The sequence below is a fragment of the Phocoena sinus genome, chromosome 16, assembly GCF_008692025.1.
Source record: "Phocoena sinus isolate mPhoSin1 chromosome 16, mPhoSin1.pri, whole genome shotgun sequence".
Lineage (NCBI taxonomy): Eukaryota > Metazoa > Chordata > Mammalia > Artiodactyla > Phocoenidae > Phocoena > Phocoena sinus.
In genome coordinates, this window is record NC_045778.1 from 70,220,165 (window position 1) to 70,248,000 (window position 27,836).

General features: G+C 36.5%; 1 protein-coding gene across 1 annotated transcript in view; it reads left to right on the forward strand.

Annotated features, from left to right (window-relative positions):
- Nucleotides 1-27,836, forward strand: part of ATRNL1 (attractin like 1) — a 702,872-nt gene that overhangs the window by 293,427 nt on the left and 381,609 nt on the right. Inside the window, exon 26 of the mRNA XM_032609094.1 lies at nucleotides 15,700-15,778. Coding sequence (XP_032464985.1) covers nucleotides 15,700-15,778 — 79 coding nt within the window. The remainder of the gene's footprint in view (nucleotides 1-15,699; nucleotides 15,779-27,836) is intronic.

Here is a 27,836-nt window from a genome sequence, read left to right on the forward strand (position 1 = left end):
CCCTACCTCCCACCCTCCCTATCCCACCCCTCTAGGTGGTCACAAAGCACCAAGCTGATCTCCCGGTGCTATGTGGCTGCTTCCCACTAGCTATCTCTTTTACGTTTGGTAGTATATATATGTCCATGCCACTGTCTCACTTTGTCCCAGCATACCCTTCCCCCTCCCCGTATCCTCAAGTCCATTCTGTAGTAGGTCTGCCTCTTTATTCCCATCTTGCCCCTAGGTTCTTCTATTTTTTTTCCTTCAGATTCCATATATATGTGTTAGCATACGGTATTTGTTTTTCTCTTTCTAACTTACTTCACTCTGTATGACAGTCTCTAGGCACATCCACCTCACTACAAATAACTCAGTTTCGTTCCTTTTTATGGCTGAGTAATATTCCATTGTATATGTATGCCACATCTTCTTTATGCATTCATCTGTTGATGGACACTTAACGTTGCTTCCATGTCCTGGCTATTGTAAATAGAGCTGCAATGAACATTTTGGTACATGACTCTTCTTGAATTACGGTTTTCTCAGGGTATATGCCCAGTAGTGGGATTGCTGGGTCGTATGGTAGTTCTATTTTTAGTTTTTTAAGGAACCTCCATACTGTTCTCCATAGTGGCTGTATCAATTTACATTCCCACCAACAGTGCAAGAGGGTTCCCTTTTCTCCACACTCTTGCCAGCATTTATTGTTTGTAGATTTTTTGATGATGGCCATTTTGACTGGTGTGAGATGATATCTTATTGTAGTTTTGATTTGCATTTCTCTAATGATTGATGATTAATGATGTTGAGCATTCTTTTATGTGTTTGTTGGCAGTCTGTATATCTTCTTTGGAGAAATGTTTATTTAGGTTTTCTGCCCACTTTTGGATTGGGTTATTTATTTTTTTGACATTGAGCTGCATGAGTTGCTTATATGTTTCAGAGATTAATTCGTTGTCAGTTGCTTCATTTGCAAATATATTCTCCCAATCTGAGGGTTGCCTTTTCGTCTTGTTTATGGTTTCTTTTGCTGTGCAAAAGCTTTTAAGTTTCATTAGGTCCTATTTGTTTATTTTTGTTTTTATTTCCATTTCTCTAGGAGGTGGGTCAAAAAGGATCATGCTGTCATTTATGTCAGAGTGTTCTGCCTGTGTTTTCCTCTAAGAGTTTGATGGCGTCTGGCCTTATATTTAGGTCTTTAATCCATTTGGAGTTTATTTTTGTGTATGGTGTTAGGGAGTGTTCTAATTTCATTCTTTTACATGTAGCTGTCCAGTTTTCCCAGCACCACTTACTGAAGAGGCTGGTTTTGCTCCACTGTATATTCTTGCCTCCTTTATCAAAGATAAGGTGGCCATATATGCATGGGCTTATCTCTGGGCTTTCTATCCTGTTCCATTGATCTATATTTCTGTTTTTGTACCCCTACCATACTCTTTTGATTACTGTAGCTTTGTAGTATAGTCTGAAGCCAGGGAGCCTGTTTCCTCCAGCTCCGTTTTTCTTTCTCAAGATTACTTTGGCTATTCGGGATCTTTTGTGTTTCCATACAAATTGTGAAGTTTTTTGTTCTAGTTCTGTGAAAAATGGCAGTGGTAGTTTGATAGGGATTGCATTGAATCTGTAGATTGCTTTGGGTAGTAGAGTCATTTTCACAATGTTGGTTCTTCCAATCTAAGAACATGGTATATCTCTCCACCTATTTGTATCATCTTTAATTTCTTTCATCAGTGCCTTATAATTTTTTGCCTACAGGTCTTTTTGTCTCCTTAGGTAGGTTTATTCCTAGATATTTTATTCTTTTTGTTGCAATGGTAAATGGGAGTGTTTTTTTAATTTCACTTTCAGATTTTTCATCATTAGTGTATAGGAATGCAGTAGATTTCTGTGCATTAATTTTGTATCCTACTACTTTACCAAATTCATTGATTACCTCTAGTAGTTTTCTGGTAGCATCTATAGGATTCTGTATGTGTAGTATCATGTCATCTGCAAAGAGTGACAGCTTTACTTCTTCTTTTCTGATTTGGATTCCTTTTATTTCTTTTTCTTCTCTGATTGCTGTGGCTAAAACTTCCAAAACTCTGTTGAATAATGGTGGTGAGAGTGGGCAGTCTTGTATTGTTCCTGATCTTAGTGGAAATGGTTTCAGGTTTTCACCATTGAGGACGATGTTGGCTGTGGGTTTGTCATATATAGCCTTTATTATGTTGAGGAAAGTTCCCTCTATGCCTACTTTCTGGAGGATTTTTATCATAAATGGGTGTTGAATTTTGTTGAAAACTTTCTCTGCATCTATTGAGATGATCATATGGTTTTTCTCCTTCAGTTTGTTAATATGGTGTATCACATTGATTGATTTGCGTACATTGAAGAATCCTTGCATTCCTAGGATAAACCCCACTTGATCATGGTGTATGATCCTTTTAATGTGCTGTTGGATTCTGTTTGCTAGTATTTTGTTGACGGTTTTTGCATCTATGTTCATCAGTGATATTGGCCTGTAGTTTTCTTTCTTTGTGACATCTTTGTCTCATTTTGGTATTCGAGTGATGGTGGCCTCGTAGAATGAGTTTGGGAGTGTTCCTCCCTCTGCTATATTTTGGAAGAGTTTGAGAAGGATAGGTGTTAGCTCTTCTCTAAATGTTTGATGGAATTCACCTGTGAAGCCATCTGGTCCTGGGCTTTTGTTTGTTGGAAGATTTTTAATCACAGTTTCAATTTCAGTGCTTGTAATTGGTCTGTTCATATTTTCTATTTCTTCCTGGTTCAGTCTCAGAAGGTTGTGCATTTCTAAGAATTTGTCCATTTCTTCCAGGTTGTCCACTGTATTGGCATACAGTTGCTTGTAGTAATCTCTCATCATCCTTTGTATTTCTGCAGTGTCAGTTGTTACTTCTCCTTTTTCATTTCTAATTCTATTGATTTGAGTCTTCTCCCTTTTTTTCTTGATGAGTCTGGCTAATGGTTTATCAATTTTGTTTATGTTCTCAAAGAACCAGCTTTTAGTTTTATTGATCTTTGTTGTCATTTCCTTCATTTCTTTTTCATTTATTTCTGATCTGATCTTTATGATTTCTTTCTTTCTGCTAACTTTCAGGGTTTTTTGTTCTTCTTTCTCTGATTGCTTTAGGTGTAAGGTTAGGTTGTTTATTTGAGATGTTTCTTGTTTCTTAAGGTAGGCTTGTATAGCTGTAAACTTCCCTCTTAGAACTGCTTTTGCTGCATCCCATAGGTTTTGTGTCGTTGTGTTTTCATTGTCATTTGTTTCTAGGTACTTTTTGATTTCCTCTTTGATTTCTTCAGTGATCTCTTGGTTATTAAGTAGTGTGTTGTATAGCCTCCATATGTTTCTATTTCTTACAGATTTTTTCCTGTAATTGATATCTAGTCTCAGCGTTGTGGTCAGGAGATACTTGATACGATTTCAGTTTTGTTAAATTTACCAAGGCTTGATTTGTGACCCAAGATATGCTCAATCCTGGAGAATGTTCCATGAGCAATTGAGAAGAATGTGTATTCTGTTGTTTTTGGATGGAATTTTCTATAAATATCAATTAAGTCCATCTTGTTTAATGTATCATTTAAAGCTTGTGTTTCCTTATTTCTTTTCATTTTGGATGATCTGTCCATGGGTGAAAGTGGGGTGTTAAAGTTCCCTACTATGGTTGTGTTACTGTCGATTTCCCCTTTTATGGCTGTTGGTATTTGCCTTATGTATTGAGGTGCTTCTATGTTGGGTGCATAAATATTTACAATTGTTATATCTTCTTCTTGGATTGATCCCTTGATTATTATGTAGTGTCTTTCTTTGTCTCTTGTAATAGTCTTTGTTTTAAGTCTATTTTGTCTGATCTGAGAATTGCTACTCCAGCTTTCTTTTGATTTCCATTTGCATGGAATATGTTTTTCCATCCCCTCACTTTCAGTCTGTATGTGTCCCTAGGTCTGAAGTGGGTCTCTTGTATACAGCATATATATGGGTCTTGTTTTTGTGTCCATTCAGCCAGTCTATGTCTTTTGGAGCATTTAATCCATTTACGTTCAAGGTAATTATCGATATGTATGTTCCTATTACCATATTCTTAATTGTTTTGGGTTTATTATTGTAGGTCTTTTCCTTCTCTTGTGTTTCCTGTCTAGAGAAGTTCCTTTAGCATTTGTTGTAAATCTGGTTTGGTGGTGCTGAGTTCTCTTAGCTTTTGCTTGTCTGTAAAGCTTTTAATTTCTCCATCAAATCTGGATGAGATCCTTGTTGGGTAATTTTGGTTGTAGGTTTTTCTCCTTCATCACTTTAAATATGTCCTGCCACTCCCTTCTGGCTTGCAGAGTTTCTGCTGAAAGATCAGCTGTTAACCTTATGGGGATTCCCTTATGTGTTACTTGTTGTTTTTCCCTTGCTGCTTTTAATATTTTTTCTTTGTATTTAATTTTTGATAGTTTGATTAGTATGTGTGTTGGCGTGTTTCTCCTTGGATTTATCCTGTATGGGACTCTCTGTGCTTCCTGGACTTGATTAACTATTTCCTTTCCCATATTAGGGAAGTTTTCAACTATAATCTCTTCAAGTATTTTCTCAGTCCCTTTCTTTTTCTCTTCTTCTTCCGGGAACCCTATAATTCGAATGTTGGTGTGTTTAATGTTGTCCCAGAGGTCTCTGAGACTGTCCTCAATTCTTTTCATTCTTTTTTCTTTATTCTGCTCTGCAGTAGTTATTTCCACTATTTTATCTTCCAGGTCACTTATCCATTCTTCTGCCTCAGTTATTCTGCTGTTGATCCCTCTAGAGAGTTTTAAATTTCATTTACTGTGTTGTTCACCTTTGTTTGTTTGCTCTTTAGTTCTTCTAGGTCCTTGTTAAACGTTTCTTATATTTTCTCCATTCTGTTTCCAAGATTTTGGATCATCTTTGCTATCACTATTCTCAATTCTTTTTCAGGTTGACTGCCTATTTTCTCCTCATTTGTTAGGTTTGGTGGGTTTTTATCTTGCTCCTTCATCTGTGTTTTTCTGTCTTTTCATTTTGCTTATCTTATTGTGTTTGGGGTCTCCTTTTCACAGGCTGCAGGTTCGTAGTTCCCGTTGTTTTTGTGTCTGTCCCCAGTGGCTAAGGTGGTTGGTTCAGAGGGTGTGTAGGTTTCCTGGTGGAGGGGACCTAGTGCCTGTGTTCTGGTGGATGAGGCTTGATCTTGTCCTTCTGGTGGGCAGGTCCACGTCTTGTGATGTGTATTGGGGTGTCTGTGGCCTTATTATGATTTTAGGCAACCTCTCTGTGAATGGATGGGTCTCTGTTCCTGTCTTGCTAGTTGTTTGGCATAGGGTGTCCATCACTGTAGCTTGCTGGTTGTTGAGTGAAACTGGGTCTTGGCGTTGAGAAGGAGATCTCTAGGAGATATTACGTGGAGCTGGGAGGTCTCTTGTGGTCCAGTGTCCTGAACTTGGCTCTTCCACCTCAGTGGCACAGCCCTGACACCTGGCTGGAGCACCAAGAGCCTTTCATCCACAAGGCTCAGAATAAAAGGGAGAGAAAATAGAAAGAAAGAAAGAAGATAAAATAAAGTTATTAAAATAAAAAATAATTATTAAGAAAAAAAACTTGTAAGTAAAAAAAAAGACAGACAGAACCATAGGACAAATGGTAAAAGCAAAGCTAGACAGACAAAATCACACAGAAAAGAATACACATACACACTCACAAAAAGAGAAAAGGGGGAAAAAATGTATATATCGTTGCTCCCAAAGTCTACCTCCTCAATTTGGGATGATTCGTTGTCTATTCAGGTATTCCACAGATGCAGGGTACATCAAGTTGATTGTGGAGACTTAATCTGCTGCTCCTGAGGCTGCTGGGAGAGATTTCCCTTTGTCTTCTTTGTTTGCACAGCTCCCGGGGTTCAGGTTTGGATTTGCCCTTCCCGTGCCCCCCCCCCCCCGCCCTGTGTAGGTCGCCTGAGGGCGTCTGTTCTTTGCTCAGACAGGGCGAGGTTAAAGGAGCAGCTGATTCGGGGGCTCAGGCTGGGGGGAGAGTGGGGTACGGATGCGGGGTGAGCCTGCGGCGGCAGAGGCCGGCATGACGTTGCACCAGCCTGAGGCGCGCCGTGCGTTCTCCCGGGGAAGTTGTCCCTGGATCCCGGGACCCTGGCAGTGGCGGGCTGCACAGGCTCCCCGGAAGGGGGGTGTGGATAGTGACCTATGCTCGCACACAGGCTTCTTGGTGGCGGCAGCAACAGCCTTAGCGTCTCATGCCCGTCTCTGGGGTCCGCGCTGATAGCTGCGGCTCGTGCCCGTCTCTGGAGCTCCTTTAAGTGGCGCTCTTAATCCTCTCTCCTCGCGCACCAGGAAACAAAGAGGCAAGAAAAAGTCTCTTGTCTCTTAGGCAGCTCCTAGACCTTTTTTCCCAGACTCCCTCCCGGCTAGCCGTGGCGCAGTAACCCCCTTCAGGCTGTGTTCACACCGCCAACCCCAGTCCTTTCCTGGCGCTCCAACCGAAGCCTGAGCCTCAGCTCCCAGCCCCGCCTGCCCCAGCGGGTGAGCAGACAAGCCTCTCGGCCAGGTGAGTGCCGGTCGGCCCTGATCCTCTGTGCGGGAATCTCCCCACTTTGCCCTCTGCGCCCCTGTTGTTGTGCTCTCCTCTGCGGCTCCGAAGCTTCCCCCTCCGCCACCCGCAGTCTCTGCCTGCGAAGGGGCTTCCTAGTGTGTGGAAACCTTTCCTCCTTCACAGCTCCCTCCCACTGGTGCAGGTCCCGTCCCTATGCTTTGTCTCTCTTTTTTCTTTTACCCTACCCAGGTACGTGGGGCGTTTTTTGCCTTTTGGGAGGTCTGAGGTCTTCTGCCAGTGTTCAGTAGGTGTTCTGTAGGAGTTGTTCTACATGTAGATGTATTTCTGATGTATCTGTGGGGAGGAAGGTGATCTCCGTGTTTTACTCTTCCGCCATCTTGAAGCTCCTCTCTATAGTTTCTTGTAATCATCAGCTCTATCAGGATATAGACCAGTTCCAGAATCTCAAAGAATCCTTCATAGGGCTTCCTTTACAGTCAGGCTTTTTCCTCAGCCATAAACCCATAGTTTTGCCTTTCCCAGAATGTCATATACATGGAATCATACAGTATGTAACCTCCTGAGACTGGTTTCTTTCCCTTAGCATACTGCATTTGAGATTTATTCAAGTTGGTTTTTTCCATCAATAGTCCATTTCATTTTTGTTGTTAAGTGGTATTCCATTGTATGAATATACTCAAGTTTGTTTATCCATCCACCCTTTGATAGATAAGAATTGTTATACTTTTCAGCAGCTATGAATAATGCTGCCGTGGACAAGGTACATACTTGTATAGGTTTTGTGCAGACGTAAGTTTTCACTTCTTTAGGATAAATTTCTGGAAGTGGGATTGCTGAATCATATAGCAAATGTATGTTTATCTTTATAATAACTGCCACTATTTTTCAGAGTGACTGTATCATTTTGCCTTGCCACCAGCAAAGTATGAAGGTTTCAGTTGTTCCACATCCTCAGTGCTTGGTCTTGTCAGTATTTTTTATTATAGCCATTCAAATAGGTGTGTGGTGGTATCTTATGATTTTAATCTGCATTTCCCTAATGGCTAATGACACTGAATATCTTTTCATGTACTTATTAGCCACTTTTATCTTACTTGGTTAAGTGTCTTTGCAGATTTTTGGCCTATTTTTTATTGTTTGTTTTCTTATTCTTGGGGTTGAGTATTCTTTATATGTCTGGATGTAAATCTTCTGCCAGAAGTGTGATTTGATATAATTTTCTCCCAGACTTTGACTTGTATTTTTGTTCTTTTAACAGTGTCTTTTGTGGAGAAAAAAAAATGTTTTAATTTTGATAAAATCCAATGTATTTTTTTTTCTTTTATAAGTTGTGCTTTTGGTGTCATATAAGAACTCTTTGCCTACTCAGTGTCACATAGGTTTCCTTCTAAGAGTTTTGTACTTTTACATTGTACATTTAAGTCTGTGATCCATTTCAGATATCTTTTGTTTATGAGTCTATGATCCATTTTAGTTATTGTTTATGATTGAGGTATAGGTCAAGGTTCATTATTTTGCATATGGATATCCAATTTTTACAGCCTTTGGAAAAGACTGGTCTTTCTCTTTTGAAATGCCTTTGCAGCTCTGTCAAAAATCCATTCACCATCAGGCTTCCAGTTCCAGGAAACACTACATAAACATACATCTCTCTTTATGTCCCATGGGTCTCAACTATAAAACCTGGATGATATGCATGGGCAGCTATCTGGTAATTGTGAAAAGTAAGTATCATCAGGCAGATCAGGGAAGAACAGCAGAATTCAGAGCACCCTGAAATATTTGGAAGTTAACCATTTATTCCTCCAGTATCCCCTGCCTTGAGCCTCAATGCAGAAAACATCCTGGAAAAATACTCTAGTTCTGACTTGTGCTTGAAGCTCAGAGAGTAGGGGAGATCCACCCCCTAATTTTCCTCTCTTTTTTAAATACTTACCCCCAATTCCAAACAGTCTTGAAGCAGGAACATTGGCTGCAGCAAAAACGGCCAGGAAGCTGCTAGAGCCAAATTTCCAAGGGTTGGGAATCTTCTACATAACGCGGAGCTGTAGGTACAAGAGGGTCAATACAAATCCATTGCTTTTCCCTCTTCTCTGTCCTCCCAATGCAGAATGTGGCACAGTCACAGAAGCGGGTAGTTTCTGGCCAGAGGATGGAAAAGTGAAGCCCAGAGAACCAGAAAAAGTCTGGGAAATAACAGAGAGAGAAAAGCCATCCCATAAAGTTGAACTTCTGGGATTTTCCATGTGAGGCTGTTATCGTAATTAGTATACCAAAGAATTTGAGAAGCAGCTAATGGTTAGAACTCTGCCCAGGCCCCAGACTGAACCCACATGGCAGACTCAAATAGCACTGAAAAAGCTTTGGGTACATTGTAAGCGCAGCCTACAGATGTCTAAAGTAAAATATCTCTATAGAGAATATCAGCATTTTCTATAAGATACAAATAAGACCTCAGTCCCTCTGTAAATTTGATACAGCAGAAAGGGCTGTGATGGAAGTGCGCCATTCTTCAGTGTGGTTAGCAGGTCAAGGACTGTCTGTCAATATTTATTTATAGCTTTAAGAAAAACTTTATCAGGTGTTGGATCTGTTAACCATCCATATGGAGAAAAGTAACATTTGACTCCTACCTCATACTAATTATAAAAATAAATACCAGGAGAAAAGGAAAAACAATGAAGTATCATCTAGAAGGTAATATGAGAATTCTTCTTCACATCTTTAGAACTGGGAAAATTTCTTAAACAGACACACAAAGCACTTCAATAAAATTAGACTACAGTAAAACTAACAATTTTTGTTGTCAGAAGATGTCATTAACATTGTGAAAAGTCAAGCCATGCAGTAGTATAAAATATTCACAACCTATATAAAGGATAAAGGCCTTATAGTCACAATATATAACTCATATAAATCAATAAAAAGCAGTCTTAAAACTCAACTCCCCACCCCCAAAATGGCAAGAGACTTGAATAAGCACTTCACAAAAAAGGATAAGTGGCTAACAAAATATAAATATGTGCTCCATTTAATTTTTACCAGGGAATGCAAATTATAAAACCACAATATAATACTATTTACTATTCACCCATTATAGTGGCTAAAAAGAACAAGATAGATGATATCAAATGTTGGAGTGGTTGTGGAACTCTAGACACTTCTGGTAGTCTAGAAGTCGGTGCAACAACTTTGAAAACAATTTGACTGTATTCTAAAGTTGAGCTTACCCATACTCTGTGATCCAACAATTCCATTCCATCAAAGGTCATGTTAAGCATATTTATAGCAGTGTGTTTTAAATAGCCAAAACATTGGAATAACCCAAATACCTAAAAATAATAGAATATGGGGCAATGAAAAGAACAAACTAATCCTAAAAGAACAATATGGATGGCATTCACTAACATAGTTTTGAACAAAAGAAGCTAGAAACAAAAGAATGAATATTTCAGGATTCCATTTGTGTAAAGTTCAGAAATAGGCAGAAACACACTATGGTGTTAAAAATCATTATGCTAGTGACCTCTGATGAATAGGGATGGGCAAAGAACTATTTCTTTACTGGGGTGGTGGTTACATGGGTATATTTTCTTTGCGATAATTCATTGAGCTGTATACTTATGATTTCTCTATGTGTGTTATGCATTAGTGCTTTAGGAAAGCTTTTTAAGAAGAGCATTTACTACTTTAAAAATATTAAGGGAATTTTGTAATTGAAACTTTTATTCTGACTACATGGTTTCAAAAGGTATGCTTTAAATAAAAGTTGAATGTAGAAAAGAGCACTGTATACATTGATCTTTATAATTTTTGGTGCAAGTTTGTGAGATTAAGGTTTTATCCAGGTACATGATTTGTAACAGGAGTAATTAACCAGGAAGGTCTTCCTTACTTTATGTTCCTTGCCTTTTTAATACTTTGCCAAGGAGGCTTTAGAGCACTCTATTTTCTGTAAAATATTTCAAGAAAGGATTGAAGAGTTATCAAATGTGCTCTTTAGATTTGTAAATCTGTTACCAGTTTTGGGGAGGTTCATTTAGGTGTTTTTCTATGAATTTTACATAAATGATAGCAGAAGTAGATTTTATGGAGTCTTTCCCAGCCTTCATTTAACTGCTTCCATGTGGCTATGCAGTGAGGATTCAATTTGGGAGGAATTGATCCCTCACCAGCTTCATGGATGGGCTAAAGCCAGTAAGTGCATACCCTTCAATTCGCCAAGTGATTGGCGAAGAGTGGGCATGTATAATGGTATGTGATAGAACTCTGGAACTGCGGCATTCGTTTTTGTATCTAAGGGAAAAACAAGCCTGAGAATAAAGCTGAGGCACAACAGAGTGTATGTCAGAAAACAGAAAGAAATGTAGCCCGGGCCCTGACCAGAACAAACCTGGGAGTTATTCTTCCTTTTGACTTTGGGGAGTGTCTTAGTCTGCTCAGGCTACCGTAAACAACTAACACAGACTGAGTGACTTTAACAACAGAAAGTTTATAATCTCACAGTTTTGGAGACTGGGAAGTCTAAGATCTGAGTGCCAGCATGGTTTGCTTCTGGTGAGAGCTTTCTTCTTGGCCTGTAGATGACCGCCTTCTTGGTGTATGTTCACGTGGCCTTTTCTCGGTACAAGTGCTTGGGGAGAGAGCACAAGCTCTCTGGTGTTTCTTCTTATGAGGACACTAATTCTGCTGGCTCAGGGCTCTACCATTATGACCTCATTCAACTTTAGTTACATCCAAATTTCCTATCTCTAAGTATGATCACATTGGGGGTTAGGGCTTCAACATACAACTTTTGGAGGAACATTTGTAGCATTCTGCCTCTAGCCCCCTAAATCATGTCTTTATTGCATGCAAAGTACATTTATTTCATCCCAGCAATCCCAAAAGGCTTAATTCATTCCAGAATCAACACTAAAGTCTGAAGTCTCATCTGAATATCGTCTAAATCAGATATGGGTGAGATTTGGGGTACAAGTTAACCCAAGGCAAAATTCCTCTCTAGTTGTGAGCCTGTGAAACCAGGCAAACTATGTGATTCCAAAATACCACGGTGGTATAGGCATAGAATAGATATTCCCATTTCAAAAGGAAGAAAAGTAAAGGAAGAAAGGGGCAATGGGTCCCAAGGAAGGCTAATCCCATCAAACTTAAAGATGTGAGAATAACCCTCCTTGGTTCAGTGCTCTACTTCCAGGTCCCCTGAGGTGGCAACGCCACCCCATAGCTGTGTGGTACGGCCCTGCCACGTTAGCTTGGCAAGGTGGCCCTGATGCTGCAGCACTGTGCTACAGCCTTGGCGCCAAGGCTCTTGGCGGGGTATCCTGGTCCTGTAAAACCCAAGAGGCTCCACCCTTTGAAACTGAGGAGGATCCACCCTTGCCCCCTGGGCCTGTGGTTGGAGTGGGAGCCCGAAAGCTCTCTGATTCCCTTCTGGGTCGTTCTTCCCTTTTCTTAAAGGATAAAGCCTGCTTCCAACTGAACAGCTCTATGTTCCCATCCCATAGAATCCAAGAAGCCTGAAAACCTTCTTTCATTCCATCTTGTTTTCTCTGTACCCTTTAGTTTAAACTCTCGGTGTCTCTGCTGGTATAATCCCATATCTATTCCTATAATAGTATATTATTAGAAGAATATTTTCTTTTTATTACTTTTTATTACCAGCCTAACATGAATTTACATAGAAAGCATAACAAACTCCTAAAGTGTATATCTCCTCTTCTCAAGGAGGTAAAATCATGAAAACTGATAAATTTTATACTGGCTTCCTCTATCATTATAAAAGTGACACTCTTCACTTGTATCATGAAATTTAGATCAGAAGGAATTTAAGTTCCCTCTGGAGAAATTCAGCAAGTCTTCACTGTCCTAAACTGAATCTTGATCATGTAACTATTTTGGGGGGAGAATATTGTGAATTACAAATTGTCAAATTAAAATACTTTTTGGTATTTAGGTTACATTTAATTATTAAATGTAAATGAATTTTGGTATGTGTACTATTGTCTACTACTGCAGACACTGTGAGAGAAACAGTTGGCAAGATACGGTATCTGACTGAATATAAGGGATGATAAAATTGAATGTGTTTTTACATTTTACCTGGAAAGTAATGGTGAGACAAGAAGTCAGCAGAAAGGGGAGAACTTGCAATTTAAGACTTTTGTAACTTAGGCAATTTATGTAAACTCTCCATGACCTCAACTTCCTCATCTTTTAAATGAGTACGTAACAGAATACACAGTATATCATGTGTGATCGTGGTAATGATAGAATTAATGCATGTAAAACATATAACACAGCACTTGGTACATATTACTCAATAGATGTTAGTTACTTTTATTATGAATGTTACTCAGGAGTACAGTTTGGACATGGTAGATTTGAGGTGATATTTATCTCTCTTGTTAAAATTCTTAAGGTATTATGGTAAGACTTAAATTCAGATAAATGGATCCTTGGACTATATATAAAGTATCGATTCTCACTACTATATTTCAACAGTTGCATTGTTAACCTGGATATAACAAGGGAAGTGTAACTGCTGTGGCAGTAATTCAGACTAGAACAGGGTTTCGGCACTATTGGCAGGTTGGCTGGGAAAATCTTTGTTGTGGGGAGGAGGACTGACCTCTATATTGTACCATATTTACCAGCATCCCACTTGATGTCCACCAAGTGGTGACAACCAAAAATGTCTCCAGCCACTGCCAAATGTCCCTGGAGGGCAAAACTCTCCTGACTGAGAACCAGTGGACTAGAAGGAATCATGTAAGAAGAGTCTTCAAATATATAAAGAAGTATTAGAATAAAGAAGAAGGAAATGGCTGATTCAGTGTAACCCAGAGACAGAAGCAGCACTGATTAATAAAAGTTAGAAAGACAGCTTAACAGAAAATTTTCATAGTTTGAGCTAGCTAAAAATAAAATGCACCAACTTATGAGCCAGCAGAAGCTACTATGTGTATTTAATTAGGAACCGGATCACTATCAGAGTTGTGCTGGGAATTTCTTTCCTGGGAGGGAGTCTGAACTAAATAATGTAATCGATCTCTTCTAATGATAAGATGCTCTCGTTTTGTCAGGTTAAATGACTTATATTTGGAAATGATTCCAAATGAGGTCATAGTTGAAGCCATGAGAATAACTGAGCTCTTTTTCTGAGAGCAAGAATAGATAATAGCATGGTCTTGTGAATGAATTTTCAGGACTGTCCATAATTTAAAACAAGGAATCAGGAATGCAGTCTACTTTCACTGACTCCATAGTGTGTCAAGAAGGATGAAGGAAGCCAAGAAAATAAAGTGTTCAGGAGGGTTTTAAAGGATGGATGGCTGGTATTGTCAATTGAGAAGTAAAAGACAGTTGATAGAGAAAAGACTAGTTTATTTAATTTTTAGAAAGTCATGATGAAGTACCCACTAAAATGTTGCGAAGTATATAAACATTAATTATTAATGTTAACATTTTTATTAGTATACAAATTGGATACCAAATTATAAGACGTTAAATAAGACTAGGTTATGAGGAAATTGACGTGGAAGTGGCTACATGGACCACTTGCTCAACAAACTAGAGGAAGCTACAGGGTTAATAAAATAGGGCTATTGTTTTTTATTTTTTAGGTGATGTGGGACTTGAGCACTTCTGAAAATTTAAATTTAGGTGAAATAGAATGAGTTTATAAATACTAGAGGGAAAGATAATTATGGAAAAAGCAGTAAGGTACCTCAGTGGTTGATACTGGGGAATATGGAAAACAACTGTTATGACATAGTGTGCAAGCTCAGAGTTCAGAGTTCCCAACAGATGGGAAGGAAAGAGTCTGAGGCTTATGAGGCTCGTTTTGAATTTTGGCTCTACCATTTAAACTCCCTGTGTGACTATAAGCAGTTTACTTTGAACTTTTCTGAGCATTGGATTCTTCTTTTCTAAAATAAGAATAATATATCCTATATGGAAATGTTCGTATAAAACTAAACCCAGTCATCAGTGTGATGTATCTAGCACAGTATCTGGAATGTGTTCAGCACTCAGTGGGTGAGTGCTAGAATTATCAATGTCATTGCCAGCATCATTGATAGATATTCTAAGATTTCTTTAAGTGAGGCAAGGAGAAAAAATATATTAAGGATTTGACAAGAGTAGAAAGTGTCAACATTTACACTGCTTATGAGTGAATCAATTGATGAGTACAAGGACGATCAGTTAAGGGTGAAGACCAGGTTTTTGGTAGTGGTCAGTGACCAGTGAATTTATAGTGGCACTGTTCTGCTCATTTCTGGGTCTTTTCATAGCATAATCTTTGACCACAGAGCAAAGGAAGGGAAAAGAAACAGTAATGCATGGTTGGGATTGGTTAACCAGATTCACATAAATCTGTTATTTTGAGATTTGTCAGTCTCAAATTACTGCTAAAAAAGTATCCTCTTTTACATAGTCTATCGCATATGGTACCTAATACATATTGACCACATGTATATACATTGTAATTGAATTATTTCTTAATTTAAACGTTAGCATATATAAGGGATTCTCAACTTCTGTAGAACTGGCATTTTGGACAGAATAATTCTTTGTCATTGGGGGCAGTCCTGTGCATTGCAGGATGTTTAGCAGCATCCCTGGCTACACTCACTAGACGCAAGTTGCACTTCTCTCCCAGTGTGATAATCAAACATGTATCTAGACATAGTCAAATGTCCCAGTGGTGGGATGGGTGGGAGGGCTAAATCACCTTCAGTTGAGAACTACAGGAATATTCTCAGATATAAGATAGTTGCTAATAAAGGTAAAATGAATAAATGTGTGATATTTAAATTTATAAAATTGCCAGATTTTATGACTCAATAGCAATTCTAAAAAAATTTATTGCTGTATAAAACCAACAGAATTATAGAGTTACATTCCTTCTGACAGAGAAAATCTGAAAGATAGACTATAATATATATTAAAGAATATAAATAATTTTTCTACCTGTGTACTTTGCTTTTACTTGAGAATGTTTTACAAACTTCTAATTTATCTGTTTTGCTTGAATATTTACCAAGGCAAAGTGATTATTTCTATATATTTTTAAATCCTCTACATATTCTTTTATCATTTCATGACACATTGCAAGTGTTTTAAGCAAAAATTATTTGTGTTTTATTTTCTAGTTGTTTTTTATCCTTATTACTGGTGGCCGCTGTGGTGTGGAAGATCAAACAAACATGTTGGGCTTCTCGACGGAGAGAGGTAACAGTAATATTACTTAATCTTTAGTTTAAAGATTCAAGCAAACATATGGATCTGTATTCCTTAATTGACATCCTCCTTTCAAATAGAGATTTTCAAATCAGTTTCATTTATTAAGATTGAGCAAGTCAATCTAGTATTTTTTAAGCTTTAGAGCAAAATTTGCCACTGTCATTTTAAATCAGTATCTGTAGAAGCATTGGTTAGTTGCAGTTTGTTTTAAATAGTGTTAGAATTTATAGTGGGTACCAGTATTAATTTTGTTGATTAAATAACCTGCAATCTCTTTAATTTAGGTAGTTATACTATAAAAAGATTATTTTTATAACTTACAATTTAAAAGAATATTCTGAGTAATAAATATTAATTTTTGGTTTGTATCTTGTAGAATTCTTTTTTTTGGTAACCAGATCTTTTTCATGGGTATCTGATAATCCAAGTATGTTTGAATTATACCTCAATTTGATACATTTCTATATCAGAATTAATCATGTGTGTCCCTTATAATCTTAAAATTGATAAAAACAGTAATACTCTTACAGAACAGCAGCTGATGATGTAAATATATTATACAAATATAGTTTCCTAACTTTGTATGTATTAGTTAATTGAAAGGAACAAAGAAATATAATAATATGAGGATCCTAAATGTACAGTAGATTTATTGTTCTATACCTCATATAATGAAAAAACGTTTCTGTTTTTATTAATATCATTATATTCTATTACTTTTTATTTTTTATATATTTATTTATTTATTTTTGGCTGCATTGGGTCTTTGTTGCTGCGCACGGGCTCTCTCTAGTTGCGACAAGCAGGGGCTACTCTTCATTGCGGTGCGTGGGCTTCAGTAGTTGTGATGTGCGGGCTTCAGTAGTTGTGGCTCGTGGGCTCTAGAGTGCAGGCTCAGTAGTTGTGGTGCACGGGCTTAGTTGCTGTGCGACATGTGGGATCTTCCCGGACCAGGGCTTGAAGCCGTGTCCCCTGCATTGGCAGACGGGTTCTTAACCACTGTGCCACCAGAGAAGTCCGTCTATTGCTATTAATATTATTAGCATTCTATTTGCTGTTGCATTTCCCAGTATATTTTTATATGTTTAATTTTGTGAAACAATGTATAGCAGAGATATAATTACTTGCCTTCTTGTTTTCCACATATAAGAAGATTATATTTAAAAACAATCCAGAATATTCCAAATTATAGAATTAGTAAATGACATGAGTTCTTCTTAATTATTCTCCTATTTTCAAACATCCAGTGCCTACCTATAATGTATTTGCAAACTTGACACCACTCCCCTGCAAATAAATTACTTACCCTAATTCTCTCCACCTCTCTGATTTTCTATACATGGGCAGTGCAACATCAGTGAGAATTTACTTGGTATGGTCCTATGATAAAATGTAATCCAATTTAAAAGGAATTTAAAAAATATTAATATATAAATGTTTTGCAAAAAGTGGAATTCTGTGTGGAGATAAACAATCTTCTACACATGCTAGACAATCTATTAAGGTAAAAGTATGGATTCAGGAAGGAAAAAACAAGTGGTGGTCAGGCAGTATGAAAACATCCCATAATGGAGTAGAGCAAGTGACTGTTTATGCCTCTTATCATTAGAAAAGAAGTTAGGCTCAATCAGGGAGCCTGGGTTCTCACTTCATTATGACTAGCAATGTTTAAATATCTGATTTCTAAAGTTTATAAAATGTACCTGTATAAAGATAGAATTGTGAAAACATCTGTGTACAACTCTGCCATTAACTAGGTGGGTAAGCAGTCTAATTGAATTCAGTTTCCTCTAAAGAGAGGCGTCGTACTATATAACTTATTCTCAGTTTGAGGTTCCTAGAGCTCTAGGAATGTTTATATGTAATGACTAAAGTTTAGAAACTATTAAATATTTGAGAAAAATAGTGGGAATTGTTCATTTAACTATGAAACTTTCACACTTTTCAAAATGACAAATTGCTTTTGGTTAATATATCACCTCAGTGTAGTATGTAGTTTATTGCATATTATCAGAAGCTCTGGCCAGCTGATATTACTTTAATTTTTAAAATACAAATATGAATTTATTTTTTGATTAGAAGTCAGAATCTAAGTATGTGTTGCACATGTGAGAATGGAGGAAAAATAGGAAGGAAGGAAGAACTAGATTAGGGACCTCTGGGCCAGTTCTAATCTGTGGTTCTAAATGTTACTATGTCCTCTTGATAATCCTCAATTTAATGTCCTTCTTTCCAAGCCTTCCAGGTAATGAATCTTTGTTAAAGAATATAATGATATTTGCATTTAATTTGCTTCCTCTACCAAAATACAAAATCTGTCCTGTTGAGAGGTCATGTCATGTTACAATATCATGTTAAAAAATATTATGGGGAATTTTATCATTTTTAATTTTATTAAATCTTTTAAATACAAATTTCTAAATGTCTTAGAAACCATTCATATGTTGCTGCCCAAAGTAAAGTTGATATTATTTTGATGGCTACCAGACATCTATTTAGCTAATAATTTTTATATTATTAAAAGATTGTCATTTTGGTTTTAGAGACCCAATGACTTTTAACTACACAGTTGTAGCTAATATGATAATCCCATTTATAGACTTTATGTAAATGGGGTAAAAATGTGTTTTTATCTCTCTTTATTCAGTTTTAACTGTTAGATTAACACTAATATTCCCCAAAGGAAAATAACTCAATATTTTTTCTTTATATGGAGATGTTACTTTCTCCAAAGCATTAAGACATCAATTATTGTAAACCTCAGAGGACCCCTATGAGTAGTAGAATGACAGTTTATCTTTAACAGTAAATGAAGGTTATTTAAAGGATTCTTCCTTCTTGGTATTTCTGTAATTTTGTTATAGGAATTGTATTACCTGCTTTTCTAAATATAAGGACTGTTTTAAAATGAAAATAATCTTTAGACATTTTAAAAATACATTGTGTTAATTAAACCAGACATATTGCTTTTTTGTTTTTAACTGTTCAAAGGTTTGGGTCTCATAAACACACACGTACATTTTTTGTGTTATAATTTTAATATCAGAAGCCCATTGATAATCTTATGCCCTTGAATAATACCCCTTGAATTCAGGGGCTCTTAAAAACACAAAAATGAAACTATAAAGGACCTTAATTTTAATGTTACCTCTTCATATGGGAGCTCGAAACCCATTTCTGTGATAACCCTATTAAAAATAAGAAAGTTTTGTGTGCATGTGTGTGGAGGGGATGCTGTGCTAATTAATGGAAACAATAAGTGGACATTGATCAGTGGAAATATTATAAAATATGAGAAGGATGAGTTTATTTTTATAGCTTATGCTTGTTACAGAGGTCTTGAAAACCTTGAGATTCAAAGGCACCTTGAAGTTTAGATAAATAGTCATTACATTACAAAAACGTTTGTTAGAGCCAGGTATATATTAAAAGGAGACTTTTTTTTTTGTTTTTTGCGGTACGCGGGCCTCTTACGGTTGTGTGCTCTCCTGCTGCGGAGCACAGGCTCCAGACGCGCAGGCTCAGCGGCCATGGCTTACGGGCCCTGCCGCTCCGCGGCATGTGGGATCTTCCCAGACCGGGGCATGAACCGGTGTCCCCTGCATCGGCAGGCGAACTCTCAACCACTGCGCCACCAGGGAAGCCCAAAAGGAGACTTTTTAAATAGCATCGTCATACTCAATAATTTTCATGTTTAAACTAAAATATGTGTTTTCAATAGGTATTAAAGGCAAACCCATTAAAATTTTATAATTACTCCTTGCAATAAAGGTATTTAATCTTATATTTGACTAACATAAGTGGAAATATCATGCATATCTTAATAGTTATAAGAAGTTAATTTTTTCAGTTAACAACATTTATTCCCATATATTTTGGATGGTTTAACTGTAGTATGCCTCCATTAAAATCTAACTGGAAAATCTGTAGAATAATAGATCCCATAAGCAAAGGTAAGGTTATATTAATCAACTTCATATTACTAGTGGGTTTGTGTATTTGAATGATTATATTTCCTGTACCAGGAACTTTTATTTCTTTTATTCTCTTTACAGTTCTTTAAAGAATAAAAAATATATTAATATAGATCGTTACCACATTATTTGCTTATACTTCATAGTATAGTATGCGTCTCTAATGCTTAAAAATCAATAAGAACAATATTGTCTGGGATAAGTCAATGTCCAGTGAGTAACTGATCTTGTGTTCATGATGCTCTATTTTCCTGCACATTTCACAGTCATGCAGCATAAAACCTAACTTTGAATTTAACATAATCAACCTGAAGTTTGAGTTAAAAATAATAAACTAAACCCCATAAATAGTAGCTCTGAGTGACAAACTATTTTTCTTAAGGCAAACAGATTAACTCTTTCCTCTGTTTCATGGGCATAAAAAAACAGAAAAGAATTAATATCATTAAGTTATACTTTACTAAGGAAATGTCATGAGTCAACAATTTATGATAAAAATCATCTCTGAGAGTCTAAATTTGTGGTAAGTGGGTTCTCATCTAAATATTATGAATGTAATGCATCATTGTTTACAAAGTAAGTTACTGTACCTCTTTAGAAATACACCCAACTTATTTAGAGAGAGGAGAGTGGGCACAGAGTGAAGAGAGTAATGAGAAAATGTTACTTTGGGTGGAAAAATTAAAATTAATTAATTTAGGTACTGTATGAAACTTCTTGTACAATTTCTTAGTAATTTAAGAATCTGTATTTTATTTTTAATGGTCAAAATTGCAATATCTAGATAAAGCTTTCCATAAAACATGTTCCTTTGTCATAAAAGCAAGAAGTTTTAAAAATCATTATTAAATAATGAGCTCAAATAAATGTCTATCTTGGCAGTTAATGGCCTTAGTATCAACTTATTTTTCCTTAACATTTTCTGTAATATTATGACACAAATCAATCATTTGATGTACCGCTTAGAAAGAAAAAACAGTGCCAATTAACTATGGCTCTCTTGCCACTAAAAATATTTGTTTTATACTATTCAAAGGACTCTTACAGAATTACTTAGATATAGATTTTATTGTATATCAACATATATATACATTGAAAGGAAAGTAAAAGCAAAATAAATTGGGTAAGGTATTACCAAAACTTGTTCATAGTCCAGTTTTTCATAAATCACTTTGACTTAGGAAAAAAACGTTTTGTTTATTTCACGTAGTACCATTGACTAGAGTAATCAAGTTTGTGTCTGTGCAGGCAATGACAGCTATGTCATAACTGCCATCTGGCCAGTAGTGATTGTACAATTTCATTGATTATAAGACATATCAGACTTCAGAGATATTAAAATGTGAAAACAAAGTATGTCTTAGAATCTATAAAATATGGTAGGGCCTACTTTATAAGGTTTATAGTACTAAATGAGTTAATATGTTCTAAATACCCCACTGCCTGTTACTTACCAGACTTAAACAAACATTAGCAGTTATTGTTTGTTGATATGTAAAATAAAGAATGATTAGCGGGCTTCCCTGGTGGCGCAGTTGTTGAGAGTCCGCCTGCCGATGCAGGGAACACGGACGGGTTCGTGCCCCGGTCCGGGAAGATCCCACATGCAGCGGAGCGGCTGCGCCCATGAGCCATGGCCGCTGAGCCTGCGCGTCTGGAGCTTGTGCTCTGCAGCGGGAGAGACCACAACAGTAAGAGGCCCGCGTACCGCAAAAAAAAAAAAAAAAGAATGATTAGCAATATATTATGCATTCATATTAGTAACAGCAACTCCTGTATATCTAGGATTCTTTTCCTCCTCCATATCCATTTTAACACAGTGATTCTCAATCTAGCTGGTCCTTTAGAATCACCTGTAGATCTTAAAAAATATATTTATATATCCCTGAGTGCCACTCCACTACTCGACCCCCATCGGACCTATAAATCAGAATATCTTTGAGGCTCAGCTTGATGTATCTGTTTTTAAGCCCACAAATGATTGTAATATGCACCATTAGTACTGAAACTCTGCTTTGACTTCTACTCTTAGAGAGATGGAAAACCATTGAAGGGTTTTCCACAGAGGAGTTAAGTGATTTGAGCTAAAAGGATCTGCTTTTAAACTGATAATTCTACTGCTGTGTTAAAACTAGATTACAGATAGACACCTGTAGACACAGGGAGACTAGTAAGTAGGTTATTACCATACCTGGTGAGAGATGATGATGGCTCAGATCAGGAGGTGGCAGTGGATATGGCAAGAAGTGATTGGATTATGAGTACATATTGAAGATAGTAACAGGATTAGATGGATGGGGTGGTGGGAGAAAGAAATAAACCAAGCATAGAGTGTGCAGAAAATGAAGGAAATAATAGAGACTAGAGGAGAAATTAATGCAGTAGAGAACCGAAAAACAGCATAGAAGATCAATGAACATAAGTTGGTTCTTTGAAAGATCAACAAAATTGACAAAATAGCTCAACTGACCAAGAATAAAAGAGAGAAGATTCAAATCACTAAAATCGGGAATGAAAGAGGCAATATTATTACTGATCTTCTCGAGATAAAAAGGCTTCTAAGGGTACACTATGAAAATCTGTAGGCCAACAAACTGGATAATTTAGGTGAAATGGAAAACTCCTGGAAAGGGGTAAACTGTCAAAACTGATTCAAGAAGAAATATAAAATCTGAGTTAGACCGGTAACAAGCAGAAAGATTGCATTAGTAATTTAAAAATTTCACACTAGATGGATCAATGTCCTGTCTGCAACAAGCACATGTAGCACCCAGATCTTGCTTTCTAATACAATTTTCAATTAAAGGAACCAGGGATTTTTGGAGAATTGGCCGATTCTCAGACTGGGACAGGAAATACACAAACTGAGCCTGGAGTTTCTTGTAGTGCCAGAATGTAAGGAATTTTTCAAATATACAAACAAACATACACACACACAAACACTACAATGATGAGAGTATGTCAGAGGGATACTAGAGCCACCAGAGACAGCTCCCATGATCAAAACAGGAACGATTTGAGCAATAAAATAAAGTAATATTTTATGATAAGCAGGTATATAAAATAAATATCAATGAACCCATACTGATATAAACAAGTTATTGAATAAATAAATAAATGGAGGAGAATTGATGTTCTCCCATGCAGAAGAATTCCAAATAATTTATGTAGGTAGTTTGCCCTTGAGTAGGTGGAACATAACTGCACACTCCTTAAGTGTGAGATGAACATGGTGACTTCCTTGCAAAGAACACGGTATGGAATGGGGTAAAAAGAGTAAAACTGAGTCACTTTACAGTGGAGAAGTCTGGCAGACACACCCTTAGCCAGGTGATCAAGGTCAACATCAACAGTGATATTAGTCATGGTGATAGTAGGTATCTTTGATATGATGTGATAAGAATGGGACTTTATCTCTGTGGTCTTCCTCCCCAAAACCCATGACTCTATCTAATCATGAGAAAAACATTAGCTCAGTCCTAGTTGAAGAACAATACCTGAATCTAAAAAAAATACTTGATCAGTACTCATCAGAACTGTCAAGCTTTAGGAGACATGACTACTAAATGTAATGTAATATCCTAGAAGGGATCCTGGAACAGAATAAAAAATGGACTTTAGTTAATAATAATGTATCAATATTGGTTCACTAATTGTCACAAATATACCATACTAATGCAAAATGATACTAATAGGAGAAACTGGGTATGGGACATACTGAAACTCTGAAATATCTTTGCAATTTTTCTATAAATCTAAAACTATTACAAAATGAAATTATTTTTAAAACTTTTCACAAAGAAAAGTCTAGGCTCAGATGGCTTAACTGGTGAATCCTACCAAACATTTAAAGAAGAATTAATATCAGTCCTCACAAACTCTTCCAAAAAAATAGAAGAGGAAGGAATGCTTCCCAGCTCTTTCTGTGAGGCCAGTATTATCCTGATACCAAATACAGACTACGACATAAGCACAGACCAATATCCCTTATGAATACACACAAAAAAAATCCTCAACAAAATACTAGCAAACTGAAACCAAAAACACATGAAAGAATTATACACTATGGCTAAGGAGGATTTATCTCATGAATGTAAGACTGGTTCAACATATGAAAATCAGTCAATACAATACACCATATCAATAGAATAAAGGGCACTAATCACATGAGAATCGCAATAGATGGTAAAAAAAAAAAAAGCCAAACCGTTTCATTATAAAACACCCAACAAACTAAGAGCGAAAGCAAGCTTAACCTGGTAAAGGGTGTCTACAAAAAACACATAGCTAGTTAACATCATATTTAAAGAATTATTCCCTAAGGTCAGGAACAAATCAAGGATGTCCACTCTTAACGCTTCTGTTCAACATTTTACCCAGATGTTCAAGCCAGGGCAATTAGGCAAGGAAATGGGGTAACAGCCATCCAGATTGGAAAGAAGTAAAACTATCTCTATTAGCAGATGACATGTTTTTCGTATAAAAATCCTCGGGAAACCACCAAAAGATTATTAGAACTAATAAATGATTTCATTAAACTTATAGAATATAAGATCAATATACAAAAATCAGTTATATCTTTATACACAAACAATGAAGAATCTGAAAATAGAATTAAGAAAACAATGTGATTTAAAATAACATCAATACGAATAAATTACTTAGGAACAAATTTAAGAAGATAAGTATGAAACTTATACTCTGAAACCTACAAAACATTGTTGAAAGAAATTAAAAAGATTTCAATGAATGGTAAGATATTCCTAGTTGGTAGATTGGAAGACTTTATATTGTTAAGATGGCAATATTTCCCAACTGATACACAGATTCAGCATGATCCCTATCGAAACACCAACTGGCTTCTTAGTAAAAATTGACAAGAGAATCCTAAAATTCATATAAAAATTCAGAGGACCCCAAATAGCTAAAACAATTTTGAAAAAGAGGGAAAGACTCTATCACCAAAGCAAAGCCGGAAGACTCACACTTCCTAAATTCAACTCACTGCAAAGCTACATTAATCAGTTTGGTGAGCTTACTGGCATAAGGATGGACATATGATCAACAGAATAAAATTGAGAGTCCAGAAATAAACCCTTATATTTACAGTCAGTCGATTTTCTACAAGGGTTTTAAGACAATTAAATTGGGGAAAGATTAGTCTTTCCAACAAATGATGTTGGGCAACTGGATAGCCACATGCAAAAGAATGAAGTTGGACCAATACTTCACACCATCCACAAAACTCAGGGAACAATACACATAGATGTAAGAGCTAAAACTAAAACTAAAACTAAATCCGTAGAAGAAAACACAGGAATAAATTTTCCTGACCTTGAAAAGTCCTCTTAGATATGACACCAAAACGCAAGTGGCAAAAGAAAAAAATAGATAAATTGGAATTCATCAAAATTAAAAACTTTTGTGCTTCAAATAAAACCATCAAGAAAGTGAAAAGACAACCTAAAGAATGAGAGTAAATGTTTGTAAATCATTTATCTAAGTGACTTGTATCTAAATATATAAAGAACGCTTACAGCTCAGTAAAATAACAAATGATTCAATTAAAAATAGCCAAAGGATTATGACTGGGCATTTCTCCAAATGAGATATATATAAATGGCCAATAAACATATGAAAATGTGCTCAGCAACATTAGCCACCAGGAAAATAGAAATAAAACCCACAAAATACCACTTCGCACCCACTAGGATGGTTATGATCAGCAATAATATATGTTATTATTCACCAATAATTATCACCATTAACTACCAATATCCATCAATAAGTATCACCAATTATCACTAATAATAAATGACAATAATAAATTGAGGATGTGGAGAAATTTAATGCCTCATACATTGTTGCTGGGTATGTAAAATGGCGCAGCCACTTTGTAATACAGTCTGTCAATTTCTCAAAAGGTTAAAGTCTCCTTATGACCCAGCAATGTCACCCCTAGGTATATACCGCAGAGAAATGACAACATAGATAAACAGAAAAACTTGTACATAAATATTTTTAACAACATTATTCATAATAGCCATAAAGCAAAACATCCCAAATGTCCTTCAGCGGATGAGTGACTTCATAGTCCTGATACATGCTGTAACAATGGTTGAACCTTGACAACATTAGGCAAACTTATAGAGACAGAAAATTCGTGGTTGTCTTGGGCTGTGGGGTGCCTGGTGGGTGAGGAGTGAGGGGTGGCTGAATAGCAAGTGATTGCTAATAGGTACAGAGTTTCTTTTTGGGGTATTGGAAATATTTAAAATTAGATTGTGTTGACTGTTGCACAGCTCTGTGAATATACTAAATACCATTTAATTTACACTTTAAATGTCTGAATTGTATTGTATATGAATATCTCAAAATAGCTGTTAAAAAAGGAGAGAGAGAGAGGTTAGGAGGAGGAGAGAACTTAAAGCATGAAGTGTAGATAACTCTTAAGAGGTTTTTTGCTTCAGTGGGGCAGAGTGTATATACTTTACACTCCTGCCTTTTGTTGTAGAGGAATTTACTTTCAGTGCTTCAGTCTAAAGCTAATCCTTCCACTTGTGCACTGGTTGGCCCTCATTGAATCATGTAGATAAGGCAACCATATAGTTGACTGAACTTAAACAAAACAAGCACACACATTTAAACTGGTTATTTAATTTTGAAGTTTTGTAATGTAAATGGAATGTTCATTAATATAGTACAGCAAAGCAAGTAAATTATATCATATTCTTAAAGCCTAACCTAGATGCTTCTCATTTACAGTCATTTATGTAGGTCAATGTAAAAAGGAAACAGAATTAAAAATCTATTTTTTGTTTTATTTACACCTGCTAGATGACTAGGGACTAGTATGTGCTCTCTTACATCTAAATACTTGATTAGTAAAAGAATTTTGACTTTTCAGAAGTTGCATTGCTTTTGCTGAAATAATATCTTTTTTAAAGTAAAAGATATTATTTCAAGGTATATGATCTTTTGTATTGCATAAATTATTATGGAGTGATGGAAATAGAATTTCTCAGAATTGTATTCAGATCCAGGTTTGGCACATTAAAAGCTGAGTGTATGGGTGATAGTATTACCAGCATTCCATATTAACATCGTTCATATTTTGTAAATTGTTGTTTAAAATAAAAGAATTGTCGCACTTAAGAATATGCCATAGTTTTCACATCTGTATATGAGGATCCCTCTGCCTACCTCCTACCTCCTTCCTACAGTGTCCTCCCCACCCCCCGACTGCATACGTTTTTGCCAGCTGTATACTATTAATACTTGGGCATTTATATATACTTTTTATTTTTATAAATTTACTTATTTAATTTTTTTTTTTTTTTTTTGGCTGTGTGGGGTGTTCATTGCTGCGTGAGGGCTTTCTCTAGCTGCAGTGAGCAGGGGCTGTTCTTCGTTGCAGTGCGCAGGCTTCTCATTGTGGTGGCTTCTGTTGTTGTGGAGCACGAGCTCTAGGTGCGCAGGCTCCAGTAGTTGTGGCACGCGGACTCTAGAGCGCCGGCTCAGTAGTTGTGGTGCACGGAGCTTAGTTTCTCCGTGGCATGTGGGGTCTTCCCAGACCAGGGCTCGAACCCATGTCCCCTGCATTGGCAGGCAGATTCTTAACCACTGCATCACCAGGGAAATCCCTATATATACATTTAAGCCTAATACATAATTAAGCACTATGTATAATTTTATGAGCTAAAATTTCTTCTCTTTGTGGACTTTTAAGGTACATTCTACTGATTCTAGTCGGTTAGAAAATCTGCTTCTAGCAATTTTATTTTAAATTATGACTGAACATGGTTACTGTAATGCATTCCTTATTAATTGTCCAAAATTAGTTTAGTTATCCAACAGTATATAGTTATCTCAATCATGTACTTAGTATTTTTATTTCAAAATAAAAATGCTTTTATTAAATATCAGCATCCTGAGGAATTGATTTTCCCAATAATTCAACCACATTATAAGGAACATAAAAACAGTATTCAATTGAAACATCTAGATATTGTGCACCCTCCATCACTGGTAGTGGTTTACTGTAATAGGGATTCTCAATCAAAGAGGACATT